At 38.0% G+C, this 25,632-nt stretch overlaps 1 protein-coding gene and 1 pseudogene across 2 annotated transcripts in view; one reads left to right on the top strand and one right to left on the bottom strand.

Annotated features, from left to right (window-relative positions):
* Nucleotides 1–21,214, top strand: part of ALDH7A1 (aldehyde dehydrogenase 7 family member A1) — a 37,677-nt gene extending 16,463 nt beyond the window's left edge. Inside the window, exons 9-18 of the mRNA XM_079144663.1 lie at nucleotides 2,062–2,159; nucleotides 4,801–4,842; nucleotides 6,948–7,042; nucleotides 9,135–9,219; nucleotides 10,690–10,796; nucleotides 12,861–12,977; nucleotides 14,132–14,229; nucleotides 14,403–14,476; nucleotides 17,021–17,096; nucleotides 18,645–21,214. Of these exons, the coding sequence (XP_079000789.1) occupies nucleotides 2,062–2,159; nucleotides 4,801–4,842; nucleotides 6,948–7,042; nucleotides 9,135–9,219; nucleotides 10,690–10,796; nucleotides 12,861–12,977; nucleotides 14,132–14,229; nucleotides 14,403–14,476; nucleotides 17,021–17,096; nucleotides 18,645–18,699 (847 nt within the window). The 3' untranslated portion in view covers nucleotides 18,700–21,214. The remainder of the gene's footprint in view (nucleotides 1–2,061; nucleotides 2,160–4,800; nucleotides 4,843–6,947; nucleotides 7,043–9,134; nucleotides 9,220–10,689; nucleotides 10,797–12,860; nucleotides 12,978–14,131; nucleotides 14,230–14,402; nucleotides 14,477–17,020; nucleotides 17,097–18,644) is intronic.
* LOC306663980 (small ribosomal subunit protein mS40-like) lies at nucleotides 14,486–16,006 on the bottom strand (annotated as a pseudogene). The gene has a single exon. The product of its transcript is annotated as a small ribosomal subunit protein mS40-like (transcript).
* Nucleotides 21,215–25,632: the final 4,418 nt, after the last annotated feature.

Genomic DNA, 25,632 nt, shown 5'->3' with positions numbered 1-25,632 from the left:
GAATTAGATGGAGAGCATCCTTCTGTTGAAGATTCCCAGGGTGATCAATGAGAATCCTCTTTACTGGAATAACAAAACCCAGTGCTGCTAAGGAGATAGAAAGGATCTTTTAGAATTGTCACTGTTCTGGACTTTGCTAGGCTCTTACTTTATAAGTGCATAACCTCTCTTGGAGGACAGTAATACTTGTCTTTTTAGTTACCCAGAACTACTTGTTAATAATAGTTTTATATCCTGACATAACAAATTGCTGTAATGATGGGCAGTTTCTGCCTTCCCTGACCTTTGATTTATAAAGGTGTTTACAAAGCACAACTGTGGAATTATAGTGTGGCGCTGTACTCCTCCTGAAAACCTAGCCTGTTGTTGGAGTTCTTCAGCTGACCAGGAAGGGGAGCCTTGGGAACATAACCTCGTTTTAAATAAATGTTTTAAAAAGCTGCCATATAATTCAATACCATAAAATTCTCCTTTTTAAACTATAATTTAGTGGGATTTTTTGTTTTGTTTTGTTTTGTATTGTTTGTGTGGTGCTGGCGGTTGAACCCAGGACCTTGTGCATATTAGACAAGTGCTCTACCACTGAGTTATATCCCCAGCCCTGATTTATTGTTTTTTTAAAAGAATATTTCAGGATATTCAGTGTTATGCAACCATCATCATTATCTTATTCCAGAATGATGATCTGCCCAGAAACTGAAACTCCATACCCCTAACCCAGTTCCCATCCCCTCATTCATCATCCCTTGACAACACTATTGGGCTTTCTATCTCTGGATTTGCCTATTTGGGATATTTCATACAAATGGAAACATATACTATATGGCCTTTTGTATCTGGCTTCTATTATATAGCATAATATCAGTTTGTTTAAGCTAGAATTGACCATATTTGCTCTGACCCATGATGAAAGCTGAGGTTGTTATTTCCATCTTAGATTTTGACTAGGTGAGATCTCCTAGGAGTCAAGTCTTATAACCCATGCTGTTATGGCTGGAAGGCTAATTTCTCTCTGACACTTTTATCATACTACTCTACCTACTAGGTAATTTTAAAAAGGAGCAATAAGTTTCTCCTTTGTTCATAGAGTTGAGAATGTATTAGCAAAACAGCTCCCACATATACAGTAAATAATGAAGTATTATCCAAATGAGTATTGTGTTCTTTGATTTACTCTGTTTTTGCAGTCTTTAGTATCCAGTCCTTTTGTTGACCTTGGAATGAATGTGTTAAGCAGAACCACTTTGAGTATCAGTGCTCATATTTGTGGGCTGAACCTGAGGAAATCTGAGTAAATGAATCAAGCTGTCTAGCCCTGCTCTAGACTGATGCGCTTAACTTACCTACTTAGTTCAGTAGAACTCTTTGAAGGACTGATCTGTGAACAGAGATTCAATCAATAGTGCTGATTGCCATTCCTTAGAAGCAACTGGAAATCCTAGCACAAACTTTCTAAGGCAGCTTGTTTGAGGGATCCTGTAGGACGTTTCCGTATAGCATCTATGATTTTAATCCTTTTTTTTTGATACTGAGGATTGAATCTAGAGGTGCTTTACTATTGAGCTACATCTCCAGCCCTTTTTAAATTTTGAGACAGGGTCTTGCTAAATTGTTGAGACTGGTCTTGAACTTGTGATCCTCCTGTCTCAGCTTTTCAGGCAGCTGGGACTACAGGCGTGTACTATTGTGCCTGGCACTGTTTTTAATTCTTAAGGAATTATATAGTAGATTATAAGTTAAAAAAGCAACTTGAATGCTCATGAAGGGAATAGTAGGGTGATATCCAGTCACCCACTCAGTATAGGAAAGATTTTCTTCCTTGACTAACAACTTCCTGTAAGTGATTTCTGTTTACAGAGAACTCACAGAGCAGGTTATCCTGTTTTTCTGTACTTGTGAAAATGCATTTCATTTTCATGAAGGCCTTCCCTGGCATGGACTTGCTTATAACCTTGGCTGACTGCCTTGCCAGGGGCCCATGTCAGTGTTTTCTTGTGGCACCAGTAGGTGCTGCCATCACTGGGTTTCTCTGCTTGGGTAACCATGCCTATTTCCCTTCAGCACAGCAATGGCCAAAGATGAGCGGGTAAACCTGCTGTCCTTCACTGGAAGCACTCAAGTGGGAAAACAGGTGGCGCTTATGGTGCAGGAGAGGTTTGGTAAGTGTTGACTTCTGATGAGAAGTATAGATGTGGAATATAAAAGTTGGCTTTTGTTTAGTCCATTCAACGGTCAAGGAAAAGCTGGTTATGTTTGTTTGAATATTCAGTAAAAGAAAAGGGTGCAGCCAAAATGATCTTGAAAAAAAAAGAACACAATTGGAGAACTCATACTTCTTGATTTCAAAATTGACTACAAACAATAGTAATCGATACTAGTAGCAGCATAAGGATACACATAAAGATCAAAGGTCAATGGAATAAAATTCAGAGTCCAGAAATAAGCCTTTGCAATTATCATTGATTGACTTTTATTTAATAAGAATGCCAAGACATTTCAGTGGGTGAAAGAACAAGTAGTGCTGGGACAACTAAGTATCTATATACATTAGTTTGAAGTTGAGCCTTTATCTCACCTCATACAGAAACAAACTAAAAATGTATAAAGACCTAAACATAAGAGCCAAGACTGTAAACTCTTAGAAGAAAATAGGAGTAAGACTTTGTGACCTAGGGTCAGGCAGTGCTTACTTAGATATGACACCTAAAGCACAAGCAGCAATAACAAAAACAGAAAAATTAGATTTCATCAAAATAAAAACTTGTGTGCTTCAAAGGATACCAGGAAAAAGGTGAAAAAAGCAGCCCATGGCAGGAAATATTTATGAATCACATGTTTGATGAACAACTTGTATCTATAAAATATAAAGTACTCTTGAAACTCAACAACATAAAAGGCAAGTAATACGGTTTAACACTGGGCAGTGGATTTGAATAGACAAATGGCCAATAAACTCATGAGAAGATGCTGCCCGTCATTAATGTCACTGCTCCCACTGATGGTTTTCATCTTCTGTTTCTCCCTGTCCTCTAAAGCATACGTTTGTTATCCACGTGCATGTAGTACTGTAGGATTACAACTTGTTAAATATGTCTGGCTACCTTAAGGTACAGGTGCTTTTTAGGGAAAGGATTGGTGGTTAGGTGTGTGATTAAAGAGCAGTTCACAGAGGACTGAATGGATGCAGAACATATAGGTTCCCCTTTTGTGCCAAATACCACTTGCAGCCAGGCAGGAGAAGCTACTATCTTATAATAGAATGGTCAATTTCCTTCCTTCTCTTCTTAACATCTAGCACAGTGCTGTCCTGTAGCCAGTAAGCTATCATTAAATCAACTATTGCAGCAGAGGCTAGAACTGTGGTAGTGCCCAGAGGCTTTTGGTAATAACAACCCCATCCCTTCCTGGTTAATATCCACTGGATGCTTAACAGTTCGAGAGTGATGAAAGTGGCAACATATTCTCCCACTGTCACATATACTCCTGAGACTACAAATAAGTAAATGTTATTTTAAAGTGCATTTGAGGAAACTTATGTTCAGAAGAACAATAGGAAACATATACTTTTAAAATCAAGGCGAACAAATCTCTCACATCTGTGTGCCGGGGAGAGTGAAGTGACAATGGCATTCATAGACTGCTGTGTGTCTTCTCTGGAATGTGAGTTGGTATTGCGTGTCAGGATCCCTGATATACATGCCCCTTGGCCCTGACCTAAGTAGATGATCGAATAGGTAGATAACCAACAATAAATATACTCAACACTGGAAAAGTAACCAAATAAATTTCATCAGAATAGAATACTATAAAGTGATCCCATCCACCCCTACCCCCCATGCTGGGAATCAAACTCAAGAGTTGTTTGCGTGTGGTGCAAGCACTCTGCTACTTAGCTATACTCTCAGTTCTGAACTTTTTAATCTTGCAAAACTGAAAATCTATACTCATGAAACAGTAATTTCCCCTACCCCTGGCAACTTTTTATATCTGCGATTTTGATTACTTTAGATATGTCTTCTGAGTAAAATGATATTTGTCCTTTTGTGACTGGCCCATTTCACTTGATGTAGTGCCATTGATTCATCCATGTTGTAGCATGGGACAGGATTCTCTTTTTTAAGTCTGCGTAATATTCTTCTGTGTATGTGCACATTTTTTTCACTCAGCAGTTGATGGATGTTTGGGTTTCTTCCATCTTTTCGTGTTTGTGAATAAAGCTATTAAGAACATGGGTGTATAGGTAACTGTTTGAATCCCTGCTTTCTCTTCTTTTGGTGTATACCCTGAAATAGAATTGTTAATATCATATAAAAATTCTGTGTTTAATTATTTGGGAAATTGCCCTACTGTTTTCCATAGTGACTGGCCCATTTTGCACTATTTTTTTTCCTTACTTAATTCCAAACTTAAAAGTTATAAGATTAGCATAAGGAATTCTTATACCCTTTAACCAGATTCACTAATTGCTTACATTTTGCCCTAGTTTGTTTTATCATTTTCTCTCTCCCACAACATATATGCACACTGTGTGTGTTCACACACACAGTGTGTATATATTATTGTTGAACTCTTAGTGGAGTAAGTCAAAGACATTGTGTCCCTTTATCATGAAATATTTCAGCATATTAAAATATAGGCATTCTCTTATGTAAGCATGGTACAATTTTCAAAATAAGGAAATTTGACATTAATATTTATCCTAATTATAGAATTTTTTAAAAATACTGAGATAGACTGTAACTTGAAGCTATATAGCAGTGTGCAGTAAATAGTAATTAATTTGTGTTTGTGTTTTTAAAGGGAGAAGTTTGTTAGAACTTGGAGGAAACAATGCCATTATTGGTAAGACTGTCCCTTTTTTTATTGTTTTATTTTCTGTTTAACGTAGCCATTTAAACATACAGAAATTGTTTAGGAAGTAATCCTTTTTCTGTTATGTGAGCTGGGCCTTATTTCCACGTAGGAATTTTACTTATGAGACAGGACACAATCTGGGGTTAGAGAGAGAGATAACCAAATAGGAAGTATTCATGTTTGGAGAATGTTACCCGGGTTCTAGAGCTTGCTGTAAGACTTCTGTTGTCTGTGGTGTGGCATTATTGCTTCTTGTTTTTCCTTGTTTTGTGAAAACTGGCTGCATGTTTCTCCAGAATAACTCACTTTGCATGATGTGCTGATTCCTTTCAATTTCAGAAATGTTAACCAATCTTGAGTGGAGTGTGGGAGCTTTCCTGTTAGGAAGGAATGCTTCCTTGAGGCGTTTTTTGCTAATCACTAACCTGTAGATGTGGAGATGATTTACATCTCTCTTTCCATTGTTTGAATTTGGCACAAAAGGGTATTAGAAGATCACCTAATTCACATGCACAAAACCCTGGGTTCGATCCCCAGCACCACAAAAAAAAAAAAAAAAAAAAAAAAAAAAAAAAAAAAAAAAAAAAAAAAGATCACCTAACTTCTATCTCCTAACTTCTGGATAATGTAATGAAAATAAGTATGTTGAGACTTAATAGAAGCATAGCTTTTGTGATAAAAAGCAAAACTTGCTAATTTCTATATTGCTATATCTTCATGTTTCTGTGCCTGTATATTTGTGGTAGACATCAGAGATTTAAAAATAGATGGCCAAGAGTTTGTTTTAGATGAACTTCTAATCTAGTTGAGGAGAGACTATTAAGAAATGTAGTTAGCAGTTAGTGAGCACTAGATGCCTGCCAGGTAGTGTGCTCAGCTTTGGAGGCAGAAGGATCACAAGTTCAAGGTCAGCTAGGTAACTTAGACTGTCTCAAAATAAAAAGTAAAAAGGGCTAGAGGATGTAGCTTAGTGCTCCTGGGTTCAATCCCTAGTACTAGAAAAAAAGAGTTGAAATAATACAACTAAGAAATGGTGATGAATGAGAATTTTGGTCTGTTTGCACAAACCACTTTCTTAACTATCACGCTAGTCTGACAATACTGTTTGATAGGAAGGATATAATTGAAGATAGAAGGAGGAATTGACTAAGTTTCTAGAAGGTATAAGAAGGGAAGAATTACAAATAATATAAATGGAACAATTGATCTTATAAAGATTATACTATCTTTTTTCTTCTAAAAGCAGAAGAAAAATAGATAAAAATATAGAAGAATTTATAAGTGACTTTGCATTGACCTCTTTAGAGGAATAGAGGAATCTCAAAAGGGGCTTTTTCCATATGGATTTTTCCAGAAAGTAAAAGATGAGATCATTCCATGTAGTAGAGCAGAAAGCAGAGGTTTTTCAGTGGTTTGAAAATGATTTGGAAAAGCTTTTGCAGGATGGCAGCAGGAAATTGACTTATGCAAGTGAATGCTTGGATGTTTCCAGAGAGCATAGTTGTCTTTTTTTTTCCTATTTATTTATTTATTTATTTATTTATTTATTTATTTATTTATATGTGGTGCTAAGTATCGAACCCAGGGCTTCCCACATGCCAGACAAGTGCTGTGCCACTGAGCCACAACTCCAGCCCTGGAAGCATCGTTTTTTATGGAGGCGATAGTCTTTTAATTGTCTATGAACCAGGGACACTGGCATCAAGAGACCATGGAATTGAGACTGGAGGCAAATAAAGCTGATGAAGAGCATGGTAGTCTTAGAGAAGAGAGCACAATAAGCATATAGAGGAGATTTAGATAGTGTCAGAAACTGAGGGATGCCAAAGATGACGGGGTCAGAATGAGAGCCTCACTTTCCTGTATGTTTGGGTAAAGAGCTAATTGCTCTGTTCTTCTATAATCTTCCCTAGAAGAAAAGTGTGTCTTCACCCCTAATGAGCACATGTGTATGTATCTGCAACGTGATCCTGCTTACTTTATGATAGTTTTTTTATTCTCTTACTTTTTAAAGTCATCCTTTTATGCCAGTTAGCAAATGCCTTCTCTGCCTATTTCCCCGCACTGATAGGCATGTGTTTTGCTTTTCTAAGCTTTTGAGGATGCAGACCTCAGCTTAGTTGTTCCATCAGCTCTCTTTGCCGCCGTGGGGACAGCTGGCCAGAGGTGTACCACTGCAAGGCGACTGGTGAGTGTGTTGTGTAGTGCATGAGATCGTCCTCCTTTATACACCACATTTTAATGTATTCTGCTGAATAGGTCTCATAGAAGTATTGCCAGAAAAATATGTTCTGTAGAAATGGGTTGCAAATGTGTGGCCTTGCTTCTCTCCAGTGCTTGAGGCAAATGTTGATCAATCAGGTACTCCGCGTTTTCCCCCACCTCAAGACTAGCAGTGATGTCAAAACCAATCGATTGGTATTGCACTGGAAGGTGACCTATTTTTATTCATACTTCTGGGAAAATATGGACAAAATCCAGTGTCACACAGAAAAATAAAACAAGCTAGAAATTTGAAACATTCTAAAACTCAACTGAAAGGTAGCCTCACTTTTTTTTTTTTTTGTAACTTATTTATTTTTTATCTTTTGTGGTACTAAGGATTGACCCTAGGGCTGTAGGCAGCCAGACAAGGCTCTACCATGGAGCTATATCCCCAGCCCTAGACTTGCTTTTTTATAAAAACATTTTAAAAGATTTTGATTTTTAGCCTCAAGGTTTCAATTTGACTTGATGTGACATGATTTTTTTGAAAAGCAAATGACTATTTTTGTGTTTTCTCTAAAAATATGATCTATATATACTATACACACACATATATGCATAGGACAGATAATAATAAGAGTATGTAAGATGTGGTTTACTTTTGGTGTGTGAGATTTCTAAACCTTAAACTATATATACTTAGATTGAGTTGGATTTCAGTTTAATGTGAAGTACAACCTTGATGTTCATGACTCCTTATGATACTGAAATCCTATATAGTACAAGTATTCGGTTTGGTTAGGTATAAAATTTGACCACATTTGCTTTTTTTTCCATTGTTGAGTTTTCCATTTGTAATTTAAAATAACAACAATCAAATCCTGAAGGAATTGTGTTTGATTTTGCTCTCATTCACAATGAATATGAACAAATTCTGTAGAAAATGGGCAAATTCTAAATTAGAACAAGATAAAAGATATATGAAAATTCGATCTTTATCTTTCTCACACTTTTCATATTTACTTTTTCTTGCATTTTGCAAATGAAAATTACATTATTCAGTTGAAGTTCTCAAAAAACTCTAAGATATTCATAGCATTTACAATTTATTAATTTGTTCATCATAAACATTAAATTGCATTGAACATTACATTAAAGCCAAGAAAGAAGCATCCTGCAAATAATTATACCCTAAAATAAACCATGAGATATGGAGTGACTTGAAAGTCACTCATTTCTCTCTTTAACCCACTTTTTTTTTCCTTTGTGGTTTGGAGGAAATATACATAGCCATGCTTTATATTTAGTGTTAAAGAATGCTATTAATAATTGCCCAAACTATTCCATAGCAAAAGTTAGTGATGGGTAGGAGAAAAACCTTTATAGTACAATGGACCACTTTGTGAGTGCTTCTCATAGTGGCAGTTAATAATGGCAAATTCACCTCTGCCACTAGGAATGTAGCAAGAGCTCACATCCTGCTCAGAATGAGTGCATGGGTGTCCTTGTGTGATTTAAGACCTCATGCTGGAGATCTATGTCATTTGAGACTGAGTGCATGTGGTGACCCAGCAGAGATCAGCCTAACCCAACCATTGTGCTGTGTTTACTGAGACTCTTGGTTGCATTGTATGAGAGGTATACTTGATTCTGATTAAGAAGTTAAGAGTGGGAATGCAGCTCAGTGGGAGAGGCCTTGCCTAGCATGTGCAAGGCCCTGGGTTCAATCTCCAGCACTGCAAAAAAAAAAAAAAAAAAAAAAGTTCTAAATGCTTTAGAACAAATATAGGAATAATGGATTTATGAAAGCTTTGCTGAATAAGTCCTTAGACAATTGATAAAGACCTGGCTTATGATTTTATTCTAGCATCTATTGGAGGAAATTATTATCTTCATATAGTTAATATTACAATTAGAAATGATGTAACTTAAAAAGCATGTTTTTGCTTGTTTATGTTTTCAGAGATTACCATATTTCAATAACTAAGAGCTATTAATACTATTGAGAAAAGTGTTCATTGCTTAAAAAACTTGTACATTTATTTTGCTCCATGAATATTTCTTTTTTCTCTTAGTTTTTACATGAAAACATCCATGATGATGTTGTAAATAGACTTAAAAAGGCCTATGCCCAGATCCGCATTGGGAACCCATGGGACCGTGAGTATCTGGTTCTGTTTTCAAAGATTTTGACAGCTGGTGTCAAAAGTGTTTCTGATCTTTTGAGTTTTTTTTTTTACTCTTTCCTGAGAGGCCTAGGGGCACATGAAGGAGGGTATTTGACATTTGGGGTGACACATGTGCTCCAGGGTTAGGATCTGAGTGTTTGATGTGTGCTGGAGGTTGAGACTCGGAGGTGCTGTTGAACTGAGTTGATGGTTGATGAGCTTTTCTGCATTTATACTCTTACCACTGCCATGTTCTCTCGTGGAAGGCTGTAAGAGTCCCCTAACTGACTTTACTACTTTCAGTACTGCCCTCCAGACAAACCTGAGTGATCATTTAAAATGTATTCAGATTCACTTTTCTGCTTAAAGTACTCCAGTGACTTCTTATTGTGCTTAGACTAAAACCAGATTTCTTTTGATTCCCTCCTTTGAGGGTTCCCAGGCTTGATAATCTCATAGCTGCCCACCTCCCCACCAGACCTATGTCCAGTTTCCCCCCTGAGTTCCAATTCTTCAACCTTCTTTGAGTTCTCCAAGCATTCCTGGCTCTTTTCTGGCCTTCATCCAGCTCTTTCCTTAACTGGCTCTGCATAAAATGCTTCCTTCTCACAGGGGCCTACCTAAATCTTCCTTCTTCCTCTGTCCTGTGGTTATCTTTAATGCTCTTGTTTTCAGCAGCCATAACATATGGCAGCATCAGTCTCTCCCCTTTGAATTGCATGACAGCTATGGAGATTGTGATGTTCTTAGACAGTGCTCACCTGTAATGAATAAACAAATCCTATATTACTTTATTTCATTTCACTTCACTGTGGAGGATCAACCCTGGGTCCTCATGTATGCTCTACCACTGAGCTACACTCTTAAGCTTCTGATCATTTGCTTTTTTTTTGGGGGGGGGGGGTGCTGCTGGGGGTTGAACCCAGGGTTTTGTGCATGAGAGGCAAGCACTCTACCAACTGAGCTAAATCCCCAGTCCCTTATTTATTTTTAAAATATTTTTTAGTTGTAAGTGAACACAGTACCTTTATTTATTTTTATGTGGTGCTGACTATTGAACCCAGTGCCTACTCTTACCACTTAGCTACAACACCAGCCCCTTGATCCTGTATTTTTAATACAGTGCTCTGATTGATAGCCATTTCTCTAAAGCCAGGTTGGTGAGCAGATTTGGCCCACTGCCTGTTTGTATCTGCTGCACAGCCACCCCACTCATTTCTATGTTGTTTACAGCAATTTTCACATTAAAAGGCAAGGTCAAGTAGTTTTGAAGACCACATATGGTTTTCAAAGTGGAAGGTGTTTATCATGTGGCCCTTTATAGAAAAAGGTTACTAACTTGTCCTCTTAACTGAGAGACTACAGGAAGGGATTATTATTAGCCCGTTTATTTTGAAAAGCTGGTATAATAAAACTATGCTGTTTCTGGCAAAATGAAGATCATTCCTTTTTTTCTCTCCAGCTAATGTCCTATATGGGCCACTCCACACCAAACAGGCAGTGAGCATGTTTCTTGGAGCCGTGGAAGAAGCAAAGAAAGAAGGAGGCACAGTGGTCTGTGGGGGCAAGGTAATGAGAGCTCTGGGGTCAGGAGTGACACTTTTTTAATTCCCTTTCCCTTGGGCACAAGCAGGTCTGAGACAACTGGTGAAAGGTCACAGTTGAACATCCTTCCCCCTATCCCTATTACATGGGGAAATAGGTTTAAAAAAAAAACGACAACAGGACTGTAGTTGTAGCTCAGTGGTAGAGTGCTTGCCTAGCATGTGTGAGGCACTGGGTTTGATCCTCAGCACCACATTAAAAAAAATAAAGGCATTGTGTCCACATACAACTAAAAAAAATATTTAAAAAATGATAACATAAAAAGTGTGGAATGTTTTAGGGAGGACACATAAGAAGCTGAGTCATGGTTGCCTTGGGTTGGGTCCCAAGGAGCTTATATGGAAAGGAGACCTTCCTGTTATGGCACAGTAGAAGACTTTGTGTTCAACACAATTAGAATTCATATTTAGTGGTTGTTTGAGATGTTCAGTTAAGGTAGGGAATCATAAAAATACAACCATAAGTATTTTATTTTAACTTAACCACATAGAACTACATTTATTTGTGATTTTTTTGATATATAGCCAAGGTGTTTTATTCATGGAATATGGGAATTTGTTGTCTTCATCTCTGTAAAAGCTGCACCTGTAATCTTTTATCTATACAATTGAGTCTCACTTATTTAATATTCATGGAAACTTGAGTCTTGTAGAGCAGTCTGACAGCAGAATCCTCCTCTCTAGTCTTACCATCAACACACCCACATCTCATTGGGCTAGGATGTGTAAGTATGTTCATTATTTCTTATTTTGGGCTTTCTCTAAAGCATGTAACCCATTCTATACAGGAATAGCTTTTATTCTTTAAGTAAAATTTACTTAAGTTACATATGTAGTATGGCATAATAATAACAAACACAGCTGCAATGCACCCAATTAAGAGTTGACTCTGGTGTACACGAATACACCACAGTGAAACTCACCATCATGTACATCCATAAGAATAGAGTCCTAACTAGAATAAGATATATTCCATGCTTGTATAATTATATCCAACTGGACCTAAAAGAACTAATTAAAAAAAAAAAAAAAAAAAAAGAGTTGATTCTTGGTAAACATACAGCTCAGAGGTAAAAGAAGAATTTCAGAAACTTGGAGGAGGATTGAATCCCCAACCAGAGCAGCTTGCTGTGGGCCTCAGAACATTTCACAGAAGGAAAGATAATTGCTAGTTAGGTGGAGGTGGAGTAGGGGTTTGGTTGTATGGAGGTTGGTTATAAGGTTATACTCTTTTGGAGGCTTCAATTTTGTATGGTATGTTTAATCTGCTAGGGCTGCCATAACAAAATACCACACATTGGGTGGCTCAAAACAACAGCAATGTCTTTTCTCACAGTAGGAGGATTGAATTTCAAGATCAACATGCTGGTGGGGTTGGTGGGTTGGTTGCTAGTGTAAATGGCCGTTGGTGTGTAAATGACCCTTTCTTGCAGTGTCTTCACTTGATTTTTCCCGATGGAGGGCAAAGAGATTTCCAGTGTCTCCTCCTATTCTATGAGATGAACACTGTAAAACTAAAAAGCAGTAGGACACTAGTCCTATTGGTTTAGGGCCTGACTCTGCTGATCTCATTTATTATCAGTTACTTTAACAACTTCCTTAAAGGTCCTGTCTCCAAATGTAGTCACATTGAGTGTTAGGACCTCAACATATGAGTCCTAATTCAGTCTATAACAGAATGGTGATACATTACCCATTTTACAATTAATTATAAAATAACTATTTGCAACAAAGTTTTGTTGACATAATTTGTTTGTGACATATGACGTGGCTTTCTCCCCAAACTCCTCCCTTTTTCTTCTTTTTCTTTCCTTTTTTTTTTTTTTTTTTTTTCTCCCTTTCTTTTTTCCTGACCATCTAAGTTAGAATCAATAGGAGGAAGAGATAGTATTCACTGGGATAGAATGTTGTTTTGGAGAAACAATTCTCCTATAGTTTTTTTTTTTTCTCATACACGTAAGCATCCTCTAACTCCCAAGTACTAGAAACTGACATGTTTCAGTCCTTTTATTTCATCTCTCTACTCAAGGTTATGGATCGCCCTGGAAATTATGTGGAACCTACAATCGTGACAGGTCTTGCCCATGATGCCTCCATTGCACACACAGAGACTTTTGCTCCTATTCTTTATGTCTTTAAATTCAAGGTAAAAACAGATTCTATATCTCTAGTCTAATGTTCAAATAAATGATGAAAGTAGGGGAAAATGAAGATGTATTAAATTTCAATCAGTTACCTTTTGAAGTAGTAGAATTTCAAATGTTCAGGACAAACTATGAGTCAAACACTTTAAAACTATAAAGCATGCCAAGCTAGGTGCCAGGGAAGTTGAGATGAATAGTGGAGTTTGTGGGGTATGTGACCTTCAATTCCTCTGTCACCTTTCTTAGCTGTGTGGGCCCCAGAGACATCTGCTCCTGACACAGGGACTAGAGTGTTCCATAGCCTGAGCACTCTACTTGTCAGCAGACAAGATGAGAAAATGTGGGGGCAATCTGAAGACATGTACTTGTCAACCCTATCAGGGGTCAGGCGATGGCAGTTTTAACATGTAAAGATAATTCCCTGGCCTGAGACAGGCTCTGGCTTTGCCAGCAAATATTTAGGATTAGTTTTTGAAGAGATTGAATCAAGATTTGAGTGTGCCATTATTATCAAAATATAGTGAGACTTGCAACTTGTTGCAATAATAAGATTGCATTTTTATCTTTTAAATGATCTATTGTTTTGGATATGGTGCTTAGAGAGTATAATTTCATGTTTGATAATGAGAGTGTGTGTGAGTTTTTGAGCAAATTATTTAGTTTCTCTGGACTTCTGTTGGTGAATCTGTAAACTGGTGATAGTATAAAACTTGTGTCATAGAGTGGGGATTAAGTAACTAAATGTATGTTAAGTGTATAAATCAGTGTGTTGTGCATGATAAGAGTTCACTATATATTAACTATTATATTTAGTAACTTGAATGGAGGAACATACTAATCTTTGTTTCTTAAAGTATCATTGAGGAAACCCCCCAAAGTATTAGTATTAAAAATTATCTTAGCGGCTGGGGATGTTGCTCAGTTGCTAGAGTTCTTGCCTAGCATGCACAAGTTCCTGGGTTCAATCCTCAGAACCAAAAAAACAAAAAACAAAAAACAAAAAACCAAATTATGAGAGAAAATAGAATTAGTAACATGTTGACTGGTTTCTATTTGCACACTAAAGTGACATTAGTATATCTCATGAAATGAGTTAAACATTAGTGAACTTTGACCTGAGCATTGTACTAACAGCTTCCAACACTCCTTGTTTTAGACTGAAGAAGAAGTCTTTGCATGGAACAATGAAGTGAAACAGGGACTTTCAAGTAGCATTTTTACCAAAGATTTGGGCAGAATCTTCCGCTGGCTTGGGTATTACTTTTGTCTATTTTTAACACTTACACATCTCATTTCTATAGTGAAATGGATTTTAAAAAATGAATATATTACTTAGCATTAGAGTTTTTTGAGTATTTGGGGTTTTGTTTGTGTTGATTTTAATTTTGTAAACGTTGCTCTCACTATGCCTCTCCTTTTACACACAGACCTAAAGGTTCAGACTGTGGCATTGTAAATGTCAATATACCAACCAGTGGGGCAGAGATCGGAGGTGCATTTGGTATGTAGAGTCATTTCTCCTTTTCCAGGTTGGGTGGCAAAGAAAAGCAGTAGTAGCTTTTAGAAAATTTGATCCAGAAACTAAAGTATGACTTGCATTCTGACATAATCTGTGATCTCATATGCTTGAAAGAGTTTATTATCATTTTTGAAGTTATAACCCAGAGTCTGGCATCTTCTGCTCAGATGCAGCATTGGGTAAGAGCAGTGTCCCTTAACCCAGGATATGTGAACCCTGGAAATGCAGCGTCTGTTTTCTAGGGAAAAGACTCAAGACCCAAAAATATTAAGAACCCCTGCTTCAAAGTTAGAAAATTTCACATAAAATATTCTGGTGTTTATTTGCAAAGTTGGCATAATGTTAATTATATTTTCTTTTGCTAGATGAAATACTAGGTTGTTTCTCTTTACTGGGCCCTAATCCTCTTTTCTGTTAATAAGCCATGGTTTATTGATACTTAAATTATTTATTTGAGACAGATATATAGCTTTATTGTGGAAAAGCTGAGTTCACAGAAGTTTGAAACAACAGTTAAGCCCTTCTATAATGTGTAGGAGCTGGGGTTTCCCATTCAGTCTGTACTGCCCTTCCTCACTCTCAGATGGGTTTATCCCTTTCAACAACTTCTGGGTCTGCCAATGGTCACAAAACAGGTCACATACCATCACGTAATCCTAGGCACTACCTCCTAATCCCTCAGATTCCCTCCTCAGTTTGTAAATCTTATGGAGTGTTCTGGGGGCTGGTCTGCTCAGTGGAGGAGGCTTCAGTTGGTGGTGCCAGGGGCACCTCAGGCATTGACTCCAGTGGGGGGCCACTTTCTTCTAGGAGATTGTCCTGATAGAGCCAGCGAAGGCCCAACAGTTCTCTTTCTGGTGGCTGCTTCCAGCTGTACCATGGGTACCAAGAGTCACCTGAAACTAGGGTAGGGGCTCACAGCTCCATGAGGTGTACTGAAGTCAAGGTCCTCGGGTTCAACCTGAGGAATGTGGTAATTGAGGAGACTGTGATCTCTGGCTTTCTGGATAGCCTGGGTTAACTTTGCTGCTTCATACAGACTCCTGTATGTGGAGCATGGAAGATGATACCTGTGTGGGCACAGACAAACTGTTCTAAGAGCTTCACAGTCATAAAGTTGACATGCAAGTTGTGATCCCCCCAGATGAGACAAGGATTCCCAGCAACTTTATTCTTATGAATACAGGTCTTTCGAGTCCGCTGTGGGGGGATACCACCTTTGTGGTTGCGGCAGTAGTCAGCCCAGACGGGGGGAGTACCATAGCGGTTCTGGTATTCTTCTGAGTCCACATATTTCAGGGTTCACTCTCATAGGGGAAATGGGAATTGGGGGCAATGATTCTTTTTCAGGGGGGACGCTGGTGCAAAGAGTCTGGAGGGGAACCTGAACTCCACTGGCATTTCTGGAGGTGGAAAGTCTAGGAAATAGCCTCACTGGCGTGCTCAGTATGGCGACTGCCATCTTGAAGTGTGCCCAACGTAGAATGCCTTGATACTTAAATTTAGTAATGGTTTTTAAAAAACCCTTCCCTTTAATAAATTTTACTTATTAAAAATGATCCAAAGTATGGTAAAATCAGATTGCCTTGTTTTTCAGTATAGAAGCAAAACAAACGTGCAGTAATACCTGAGAGTTTATGTAAGCAGTGGCATTCTTTTAAATTTTTAGACCTAACACTACAGTAGTGTTGAGTGTACTTTGACAAAGGTTCCAGTTTTCAGTTTGGCCCCTCACCTCTGCCTTCCACTCTGGTTGCTGGAGGCAGGACTGTCTGTCTGCTCTTCTGTGGGCATTTAATCTCAATCTCTAGCTCATGCCTCATTGTCTCCAATTGATTCTTTAAGCTTTCAGTTAATTTTTTAAAACTGGTATACTATTAATTATTCAGAATGGTGATTTTCATGTGGCATATGCACATATACATAAAAAATGTAATTTGAAAAATTTCACTCCCCTGTACCTTCCCTATCATTCTTGCCTCCCTCCCCCTGGTTCCCTTCCTCTACCCCATGGTCTCCCTTCTACTTTTATGGCTTCCTTATTTTTTTGGCCTGCTTTCTCCCTCTAGTTTCTACATGTAAGAGAAAACATGATAATTTTCTCTGAGTCTGACTTATTTCTCACAAAATTTTGATCTCTTTTTCTATCCATTTTCCTCCAAATGAACCATCATTCTGTATAATTAATATGTAAGTTCAAATATTTGGATAAATATAAACAAGAAAATAAAATCAGATTTTCAATATCTAGAGCTTTTTATTCCTAATACCTTAGATTAATGGTATATATATTTGCAAGAGTTTTTTTTTTTTTTTAGCCTCCTGACGTATTTTCATTGCCTCTTAATTCCTTAGGCTTTATTTTCTCTTGTACTTCCTTTTTGTGTTTATTTTGGTCTCTTTTATTTGTAGAGGATATACTCTGGGCTAAATGTAAAATAGCTGATCAGGTAGCTTGGTCTCTTTATCTTCATCTCAGTGATACCAAACTGATCCAAAATGTGTATTTATTTTGTATTTCTGTAGGAGGAGAAAAACATACTGGCGGTGGCAGGGAGTCTGGCAGTGATGCCTGGAAACAGTACATGAGAAGATCTACTTGGTAAGAGAGGATTTGGGGCAATGTTGGGCATGTGCTGTCAAATTCTTCTTTCTATTTTGTCTTTGTGCAGTTTCATTTGGTTTGATTTTTCTATTGTTCTATAGCTATCTCCTCGTAACAAGTTGATCATCTTTAATCCAAAATGCTCCAAAGTCTGAAATAGTTTGAGTGATGACAGGATGCCACATGTGGAAAATTCTACTGTGCACTAAAAATGCATAAAGTTACCTTCAGGCTGTGTGTATGTAATACATATGAAACCTAAGTGAACTGTATGTTGAGATTTGTGTCCCATCCCCAGGATGTCTCATGTACATGGCGTGTGGTGCTATGTTGAAGAGCCCTGGGTGAGTAACCCAGAGGCACCCTTCTAGTCTCTTTCTGCTTCTCACCAGCTCTGTAACCTGGACTGGGTTCCTTAGGGTTGGCTCCTTACAGCCTCAGTGACTGCTTTCCTATCTGGGACTTCTGAAGAACTTTAGATTTGGCTTGTTGCATCTCAAACATGCACTGTCTTTGTTGGTTTTTCATTCTTTGAAGTCATTCTTGTCCTGTTTGCTTTTCTTGTGTACTCAAGAGCTAGATAGGCAAACACTTAGCTATGGCTTTTCTGAATCCATTTAGTGGGGATACTTTCCTCTTAGGAGAGAAACCTGGTGGCTCTCAGGTAAGTAGTTAATTGGGAAGCTTCTAGTTTTTAAATTATTTTATTTTCTTAAATTTTATTTCTATTGAAATGGGAATATGTGTTTATGTGTGTGTGTGTGTGTGTGTGTGTGTGTGTGTGTGTGTGTGTTTATAATTCAATACAAGTTATTTAAGTTGTTTTTATTTTTGTGGTCCTGGGGATAGAACCCAGGAGCATTTCACCACTGAGCTACATTTCCAGTCCTTTTTATTTATTTTTTGAGACAAGGTTTCACTGAGTAATTTAGGGCCTCACTAAGTTGCTGATGTTGGCCTTGAATAATTCTCCTGCCTCAGCCTCCCAGGTTGCTGGGATTACAGGCATGCACCACCATGCCTAGTTCAATACAATTATGGAGAGATACAGAAAGATACAGTCTCCATATTCTTGAGTCCTATTCAGAAGAAAGACTGAGTAATATGTATGATATGTGTCTTTCAGACTTTGTGTTTCTTTTTCTTTTATAAAACTGGATCCATACTAACGTCGTTTTGTATCCTGAAATTTTTCTTCATTAATTTCTAACTTGTATGTTTGTGTGTATATATATATATTGTTTGTTCGTTTTGTAGTATTGGGGATTGAACCCAGGGGTGCTCAACCACTGAGCTGCATCCCCAGCCCTTTTTATTTTCTAATTTAGATTTTTTTTTTCTTTTTTAAAATTTGAGATAGGTTCTTGGTAAGTTGCTAAGACTGGCCTCAAACTTGTGATCCTTATGCCACAGCCTCCTGAGTAGCTGAATTTATAGGCATGCACCATTGTCCCTGACCTAAATGGATTGTATTTTTTAATGGCATAAAAGTATTTTATATTATATACTATCATTCATTTAATTTGTTCATTTTTCTCCCCCTAGTACCATCAACTACAGTAAAGACCTTCCACTGGCCCAAGGAATCAAGTTTCAGTAAAGGTGCTTTAGATTGGCCTTATTTAAGGTCTTTTAGACATTCCTGTAGCTGCTCTAAAGAAGACCAAGAAAATAAAGATTTACTCTGATTAAATGCATTACCCTGAATATGACGTTGGCTAATATCCTATCACCCCCACAACTCTGTCTAAATTAAGAGACTCATTTTTTAAAAAAGCTCATAATGTTCACAATATAACCATATTTAGTAAAAAATGGGTTGGATGAATTTTTATGTCACTAGTTGTACATGATCATTTTATAATTAGAGAAAGCACACATCTTGGTAGGAAATTGGGAATATATGGGACAAAATAGAGAACAAAATAGAAGCCTTTACAGTAGATGCAGGATGTCTCCTAAGTAAGGAAGGAATTCTTATGTGGGGCATACCCTCCTCTGGCATGTTTTGGAAAAGGTGTGATTGAAAGGGAATGTGTGCTTATGTATATGCTGAGGACCCTAGCACGTGGGGGATCACTTGCTATTTAAAATGACAGGGTGTTTACCACCAGTAATAGCTCTTGCTATGATGGCTATGTCAACTTGGGAGAGATCTGCAGGGTGGATATAGATTGTGCTCTTGCCCTGGAACCTGTCACCTGCCTAGGGCTCTGAGGCCAAAGATGCCTGTGCAGCATGCTAGTGAAAGCATGTCTAGATGTCTCATACAACCTGACTGTTTTCTTCAGCTGTTAGGCTTTTACAGTTGCTCTTGAACTGTTCTTAGTCCCTGAACCTCCACATGTGGCATCATGTACTCAGAACTCTGGGCAGGTTGCTTCCTTCCCTATGACCTCCCCATTTTTTCATACTGGGGATTGAACCCAGGGGCATTTTACCACTGAGCTACATCCCTAGCCCTTTTAAATTTTTTTATCAGGAGACAGGGTCTTATTAAGTTGATTCGGGCCTCCCTAAGTTGCTGAGGCTGGCTTTTGGTACTCCTGTCTCAGCCTCCCAAGTTGCTAGTGTGGCTGGTGTTGTAGGAATGTGCCACCATACCCAGATGTTTGCTTTGTTTTTGTTGAGAGACTCCTCATTGGGAAGTTGCACAGTAGCCTTTGTACTGGTTCAGGCCAGAGGCTTCTGTCCTGGCACACCATGCTCCCCTTCTGCTTGGCAACCCCTACTTCCTCTATTCCTGTCAGACTGGACCAGAGCAGAAGTCCTTGAAGAAGAAGATCTTTGTAGACAACCTGTTGTGTCAGGATGTATAGAGAGTTTACAACTGGTGGAGAGTTTGTGGTTGGATTATGACACAGAGAAGCAATCAAATACAAAACTAAACAACTATCAATGTACCAGAGAAGGAAAGGTATTCATGGTGTGTTCCATGACCAGCTGAGAATACTGTTTACCTAGGTATTCTAATGTCACCATCGAATATGGATCAAGCCAAGTATGGATGATAAATCTAGTGAGAGGCTGTTGGCAAGAAGAAATCAGATGAAGGCAGATGGAAAGCAGTTCTTCATTTTCTATAATAGTTCTTCATTTTCTGTTCCTAAAATTATTAAAACAATCAGTAGCAACATGGGCTTATTAAGAGAAGAAGGTAAGTTTGGAAAGAGTCATTGCTAGGAGCTTGGGGCATGGAGACAGAAGTTGCTTTTTTTTTATAAGCCTTGTAGAACTGTGTGATTCTTTAAATCAAGAGAATGTTTAACTAATAATAAGTAACATAAATGCATGATGTGCAGTCCGTCCTGGAATCCTGCATTTCTAGACCTCCTCCCATGCCTCTCCCATTGTTTGCTCCCCATTATTGAACTAAGGACTACCTTTAAATGGTCCTACTGAAAGCCAGATTTCCCTCCATATTATCAGGTTCAAAATGGACTTGAGAGAGAGATGCTTCTAAGAGTAAGCACTAGTTTAAGAAAATCATGCAATTTGGTCATTATAAAAATCTTGTTATGTTTTTTGTTTTTTGTGTCACATGTTTAAGTATTCTAGCCCTATTTCATTTATATCTGAAGAAAGTTAAACATTCTTAACATTTTTAGTAATCACATCATGATAGACCATGTTCATTTTGTGAAATTATGCAGAATTATTTTTGATTGAAATACGTTTTTATATCCTATTTTCCCAGCATCATATTTTAAAACAAGTGTTCCAGAATAAAAGCTATGTCAGTGTTCTCTTTGATTTCAAATATTTTATGTTTATACTTTTCCTCTAGTGAGGTATTTAAAGAAGCTCTCCATCCTCCTGTGTGCCTGCTGGTGTTATGACATGGTGGCCACTTTGTAATGATATCTCTTGTATGTTGGTTAGAGGGGGTGACTGGGATTTGTAATCTTGGCTGTTGAATTCCTGAACGCTTTCTTTGAAACTACTACATAATTTTTCTACTCATATTTCTAAGCACAATAAAGAGTCATTTTTTTGTCATAATGTTCTCTCAAAATTTTTGCCTTTAAATTGCTCCTCTTTGTTCTTTTTTACTGACTTAAATAAAAGTTGCTTAGTAATATTTTTAACCACAAAAATAAAAATGTACATCTGTATATGTCATTGCTTGCTATGGTATTTGAAGGTGCTAGGAGCCTTGAATTGCTAATTACTGGTTATACTGAACATTTCATGACTGTTGCTCCTCCCTCCTAAATCCTGCATCTGGCCACTACTGCTGGCAGTTCCCAGCCCCCATTGTGCAGTTGTGGACTGTGGTTAGCATGCTTGGATCTGCCACTGCTGTAAACCATAACATTCTTAGGGTCTTGCTGTACTGCAGTCCCATGAGAGAGCACCCATCCATCCGAAAGCAGGCTCTGTGGCCCCATAGGAAGTGACTATGGTTCCATAGGAAGTATGGAAGGACCTGGCTCCTGCCACTCATCATGAAGACCTCACACAATGGAGATGAGGCACTTGCCACAAAGGAAATTGCAATGCCATTATGTTCTGCACTCCCCTCTCTACTTCAGGAAGTCCCTTCAGCCTCTTCTCCCTTGCTCTACAATCACAGAACATTGTGGTATTTTCTCCTGGGAATGCTGAAGAGGCTGAGATACATTCTTCTCCTCCTGTGGTCCCCAACACGTTCATGTCTTTTACCCATTGATTCACTTGTTCTCATATTTTTTCTGGTCTCAGGAGATGTTTGCAATAGTGACCATTTTTGCATTTTGTAGCCTCTGTACACTTACCCACCCCTTCCACATAACTACTGGAGTTTGGTTTAATTTGTAGTATTTGTTCAATTTAAGGTTTAAGAAGATCACGAAGAGATTAGGGTTCATGGGGCTGCCTTTATTCTTCAGTTCCAGAAAGCTGTTACATTTTGATATACTGAAGTCTTGAATTTTTCATTCAGTCAAATCTTAAACTTTTGTAGTTTTTCCAACTTCAGTTTAGAAACTTAGGTAACAAATATTTTCCTCTGCTTTTTTTTGTTTTTTGTTTTTGTTTTCTGAAATGGGGTCTTGCTATGTTGCCCAGGTTGGCTTTAATTCCTGGGCTTAAGCAATCCTGCCTCGGCCTCATGTGTTGCTGGTACTATAGGTGCACATCACTGGAGGTGTACTATGTTCTTTATATCTTTTTAAAAGTCAAAGCAATACTTATGTGCTGTTAGACGTTCAAATGGGCTAGGATCTTTGTAATAAAAAGCAGTTCTCTGGACCAGTCAACCCACCATTTCTGTTTTACCTCCATATTTTTTTTTAATTTAAAATTTTAACTGAAGACAAAAGCTATATACAAATGGGTACCATGTGATTTGATTCATGTACACATTGATTTACATCAGGTTAAATGTACCTAACAAATGTGTCAAAAATATTCCAAATCCTTTCCTATAGCTTTTTGAAATATGTTATAGGTAGCACCTTGCTGTGCAACTGCACACCAGAACTTCTTATTCCTGTCTAACTGTGTATAACCCAGGGATCACCCTCTCCCTGCTGCTCCCCTGCCCCATTCTCTTCATCTCTGGCAACCAACACTTTACTCTCAACTTCGATGAAATCAACTTTTTTAGATTCTACATATGAGTGAGATCATGTGGTTCTTGTCTTTCTGGGCCTACTTATTTCACTTAGTGACCTACCGTTCCATCCACATTATCACAACTGAAAGAATGTCATTCATTTATGACTAAATAGTATTTCATGATTAGTATATACTATTTTCTTTATCCTTTCATCAGCTGATGCACATTTAGATTATTTCCATTTCTTAGCTGCTGCTTTTGCTGCAATGAACATGAGTGCAGATATTTCTCTGGATCCTGTTTTCTTCTCTATTGCTTTATATTCTTTTTCTGTTGAAGCATGCCCTGCAGAAGTTTCCTAACCAATGATTGTTTTGGGGGTAATTGAAAACAAAACAAAACAAACCTCCCATCTAAAGGAAAGGAATTTATCTCCACATTGATTATGTATAGGATTCTGGATTTAAGGTGTTAAGAAAGTTTATTTTCTATCAGAAATGTCCATAAATATTTTGTGATACTTTAGCCTTTAATCAATTTGGGATTTAGGTTTATGTTGTGATTTATCTAAATTACTTCCCAAATATCGGAGTAATTCCCTCAGTTTAACAAAAGAGCTTTTCCTTCCCCAGTGATGACTCATATAACACACTGCATTCTTATGCACACCAGGATGTACTTTTAGGTTGTGTATTGATTCAGCAATTTGTATATATACACACATGTACTGGATGTATTAAATTCTTGCAGGCTTTTACATTTCCATTAAATTTATTTTAGAATTCTACACATATTTCTATGTGATCTTCATAAAGTAACTTTACCTCTTTGAGCTTATTATATGGGACTATAATATGGGGCATATTAGTTTGGCTTCTTATAAGATTAAAAAAAAATTCTGTCTTTAGCACAAATAGACTATTTGGAAAGTGTGCTGGCCAGACTCAGTTTGCCCCTTCAATATTCTCTTTCCTGCAGGGTGTTTTTGGAGCTGACCTCTATGCATTACTTCATTTGGGCTGTTTTTGTCCTCTGGTTTATCTCTCTCTCTGGTGTGTGTGTGTGTGTGTGAATGGAATGTGGCCTCACACATGCTAGGTGAGGACTCTACCACAGAGCTCACCCCCAGGGCTTGTCCTATGGATTTTGATCCTGTTTGGCCAGTGGTAGAAAATCAGAGTAGACGGGAGAGGAGGTCAGGATATTCATTTCCCCACTTCCTCTCTACTAGCCCTTGGTAGCGATTGCCAGTGGTTAACCACATCCTAACAGGTGTCCCCTCTGCTGTGGCTGCAAAAGACTCTGCCAACACCACTCCCTTTCCTTAGGCTTCTGTTTGTAAGCTGAAATGGTGCTCTACTGATGCTACCTGGGTTTGCCTTCTTACCCTTAGGCTAGCTAGCAGGTAATAATCAACCTTCTTAGCAGGACTGAATTTCAACCTTTTTTTTCTTGTTTGTTTCTCTACTCAAAATTTCTGAGAAGAAACAAGCAATAGCATGAATCATTGCCCTTGAAGTAATTTACCTGTCCCTTGGTTAGGGGAGAGCAGAACACCTAGATTAATAGCCCTAATGCTGAAATCAAGGTCAGATCATTTCCCCAAAGGAAAGTGGAGTGATGTTTTCATAGGTTAAGACACGGTGATGCTGTTAACTTAGATAAATAATACATTTCCACTAAATGGGAACGGTAATATCTGTCCCACAAGACTATAAAGATAAAAAAGAAAAATTATCAAGATAATGTGCCTGGGGCATTATGCCTGACACAAGGTAAGGGCTCCATTAATACATTCTACTGTCATTAGGGTGTTTTTCACATTAGTTTTGCAGTTTTACATATTTTGGTTATTTCATAAGGTTTAGAAACATTTCAGATGATAACTTACAATGCTCAGGTTTTTAAAAAATCCATGTATATGATATATATCTTGATTTCTTTATATTTTTAAGATTTCTTGCAAAATTTTATTTCATGTAGTGTCCTAAAAGCTCTTAAGATTATTCCTGGCTGGGAGGAGTGGCACATGCCTGTAATTCCAGGGGCTTGGGAGGCTGAGGCAGGAGGATTGCAGTTTCAAAGCCAGTCTCATCAACTTAGCCAGGCTGTAAGCAATCAAGCAAAAGCCTGTCTCAAAAATAAAGAATAAATAGGGCTGGTACCAAAAAAAAAAAAAAAAAAGATTATTCTTATATGTACTATGATTTTAGTTATTGTAAGTGGGGTCCCACCTGCCTTATGCATAGGCCGTTTACTATCCAAAGTAAACTGCATTTGAAAATAGAAACACGGATCTAACGACTGCTCACAGTTTGCTCTTTGTTGCTGGGCCTAGAAGCCTGGCAATTCCAGGATTTCAGGAATCCGGCTGACTTGGATATTAGCAAATTTCTTTACGGGGCTGGCCTGTAGATGTCGCTGTTGGTCGGAGCAAACGCCTCTGTCGGGCAGGAAGGGGAGTTGAGCTGACTCTGGAGTCCAGAGGTCGCCAGGGAAAAGTTTTTACAGTCGGCAGGCAGATACATTGAGCTGAGTGCCCCATTTTAGGAGCTTCTCTGCTCTTGGGCACCATGGCTAACCTCTGCCCTGCCACTCATCTGTCAGCTGCACAGGTCACCCCAGCTTCTGTTACTTGCTCTTCTCAAGTAAAACCTAAGCCCCCAAATGTCAGAAAAGTAGCAATGTTTGCTCATAATGGCTTCTAACTTTTCTTTTCAATTAAGAAATGTAGTTAAGTGGTTTTCTTTTCCTTCCACTCCCTCTTCCCCACAGTGAACATGTGTGAGGTTACTCCATTATGGATAACTCCAGGGACATTCTACTTGTTTTAGGTCTGTTTATCTGACCCTAAGTTCCAGACACTTTTCAAAGCACTTAACAAATATGAACCCATCTAATTTTCATAACTTTCCTAGGAAGTAGATACTATAATGATACTCAATATTTGACTTTTTGGTTTTGTTTGTTTTTTTGGCACTGATGATTGAA

Source organism: Sciurus vulgaris (assembly GCF_902686455.1).
Source record: "Sciurus vulgaris genome assembly, chromosome: 6".
Classification (NCBI taxonomy): domain Eukaryota; kingdom Metazoa; phylum Chordata; class Mammalia; order Rodentia; family Sciuridae; genus Sciurus; species Sciurus vulgaris.
The sequence above is the reverse complement of the archived record's forward strand: the minus strand, read 5'-3'. Positions and strand labels throughout refer to the sequence as shown.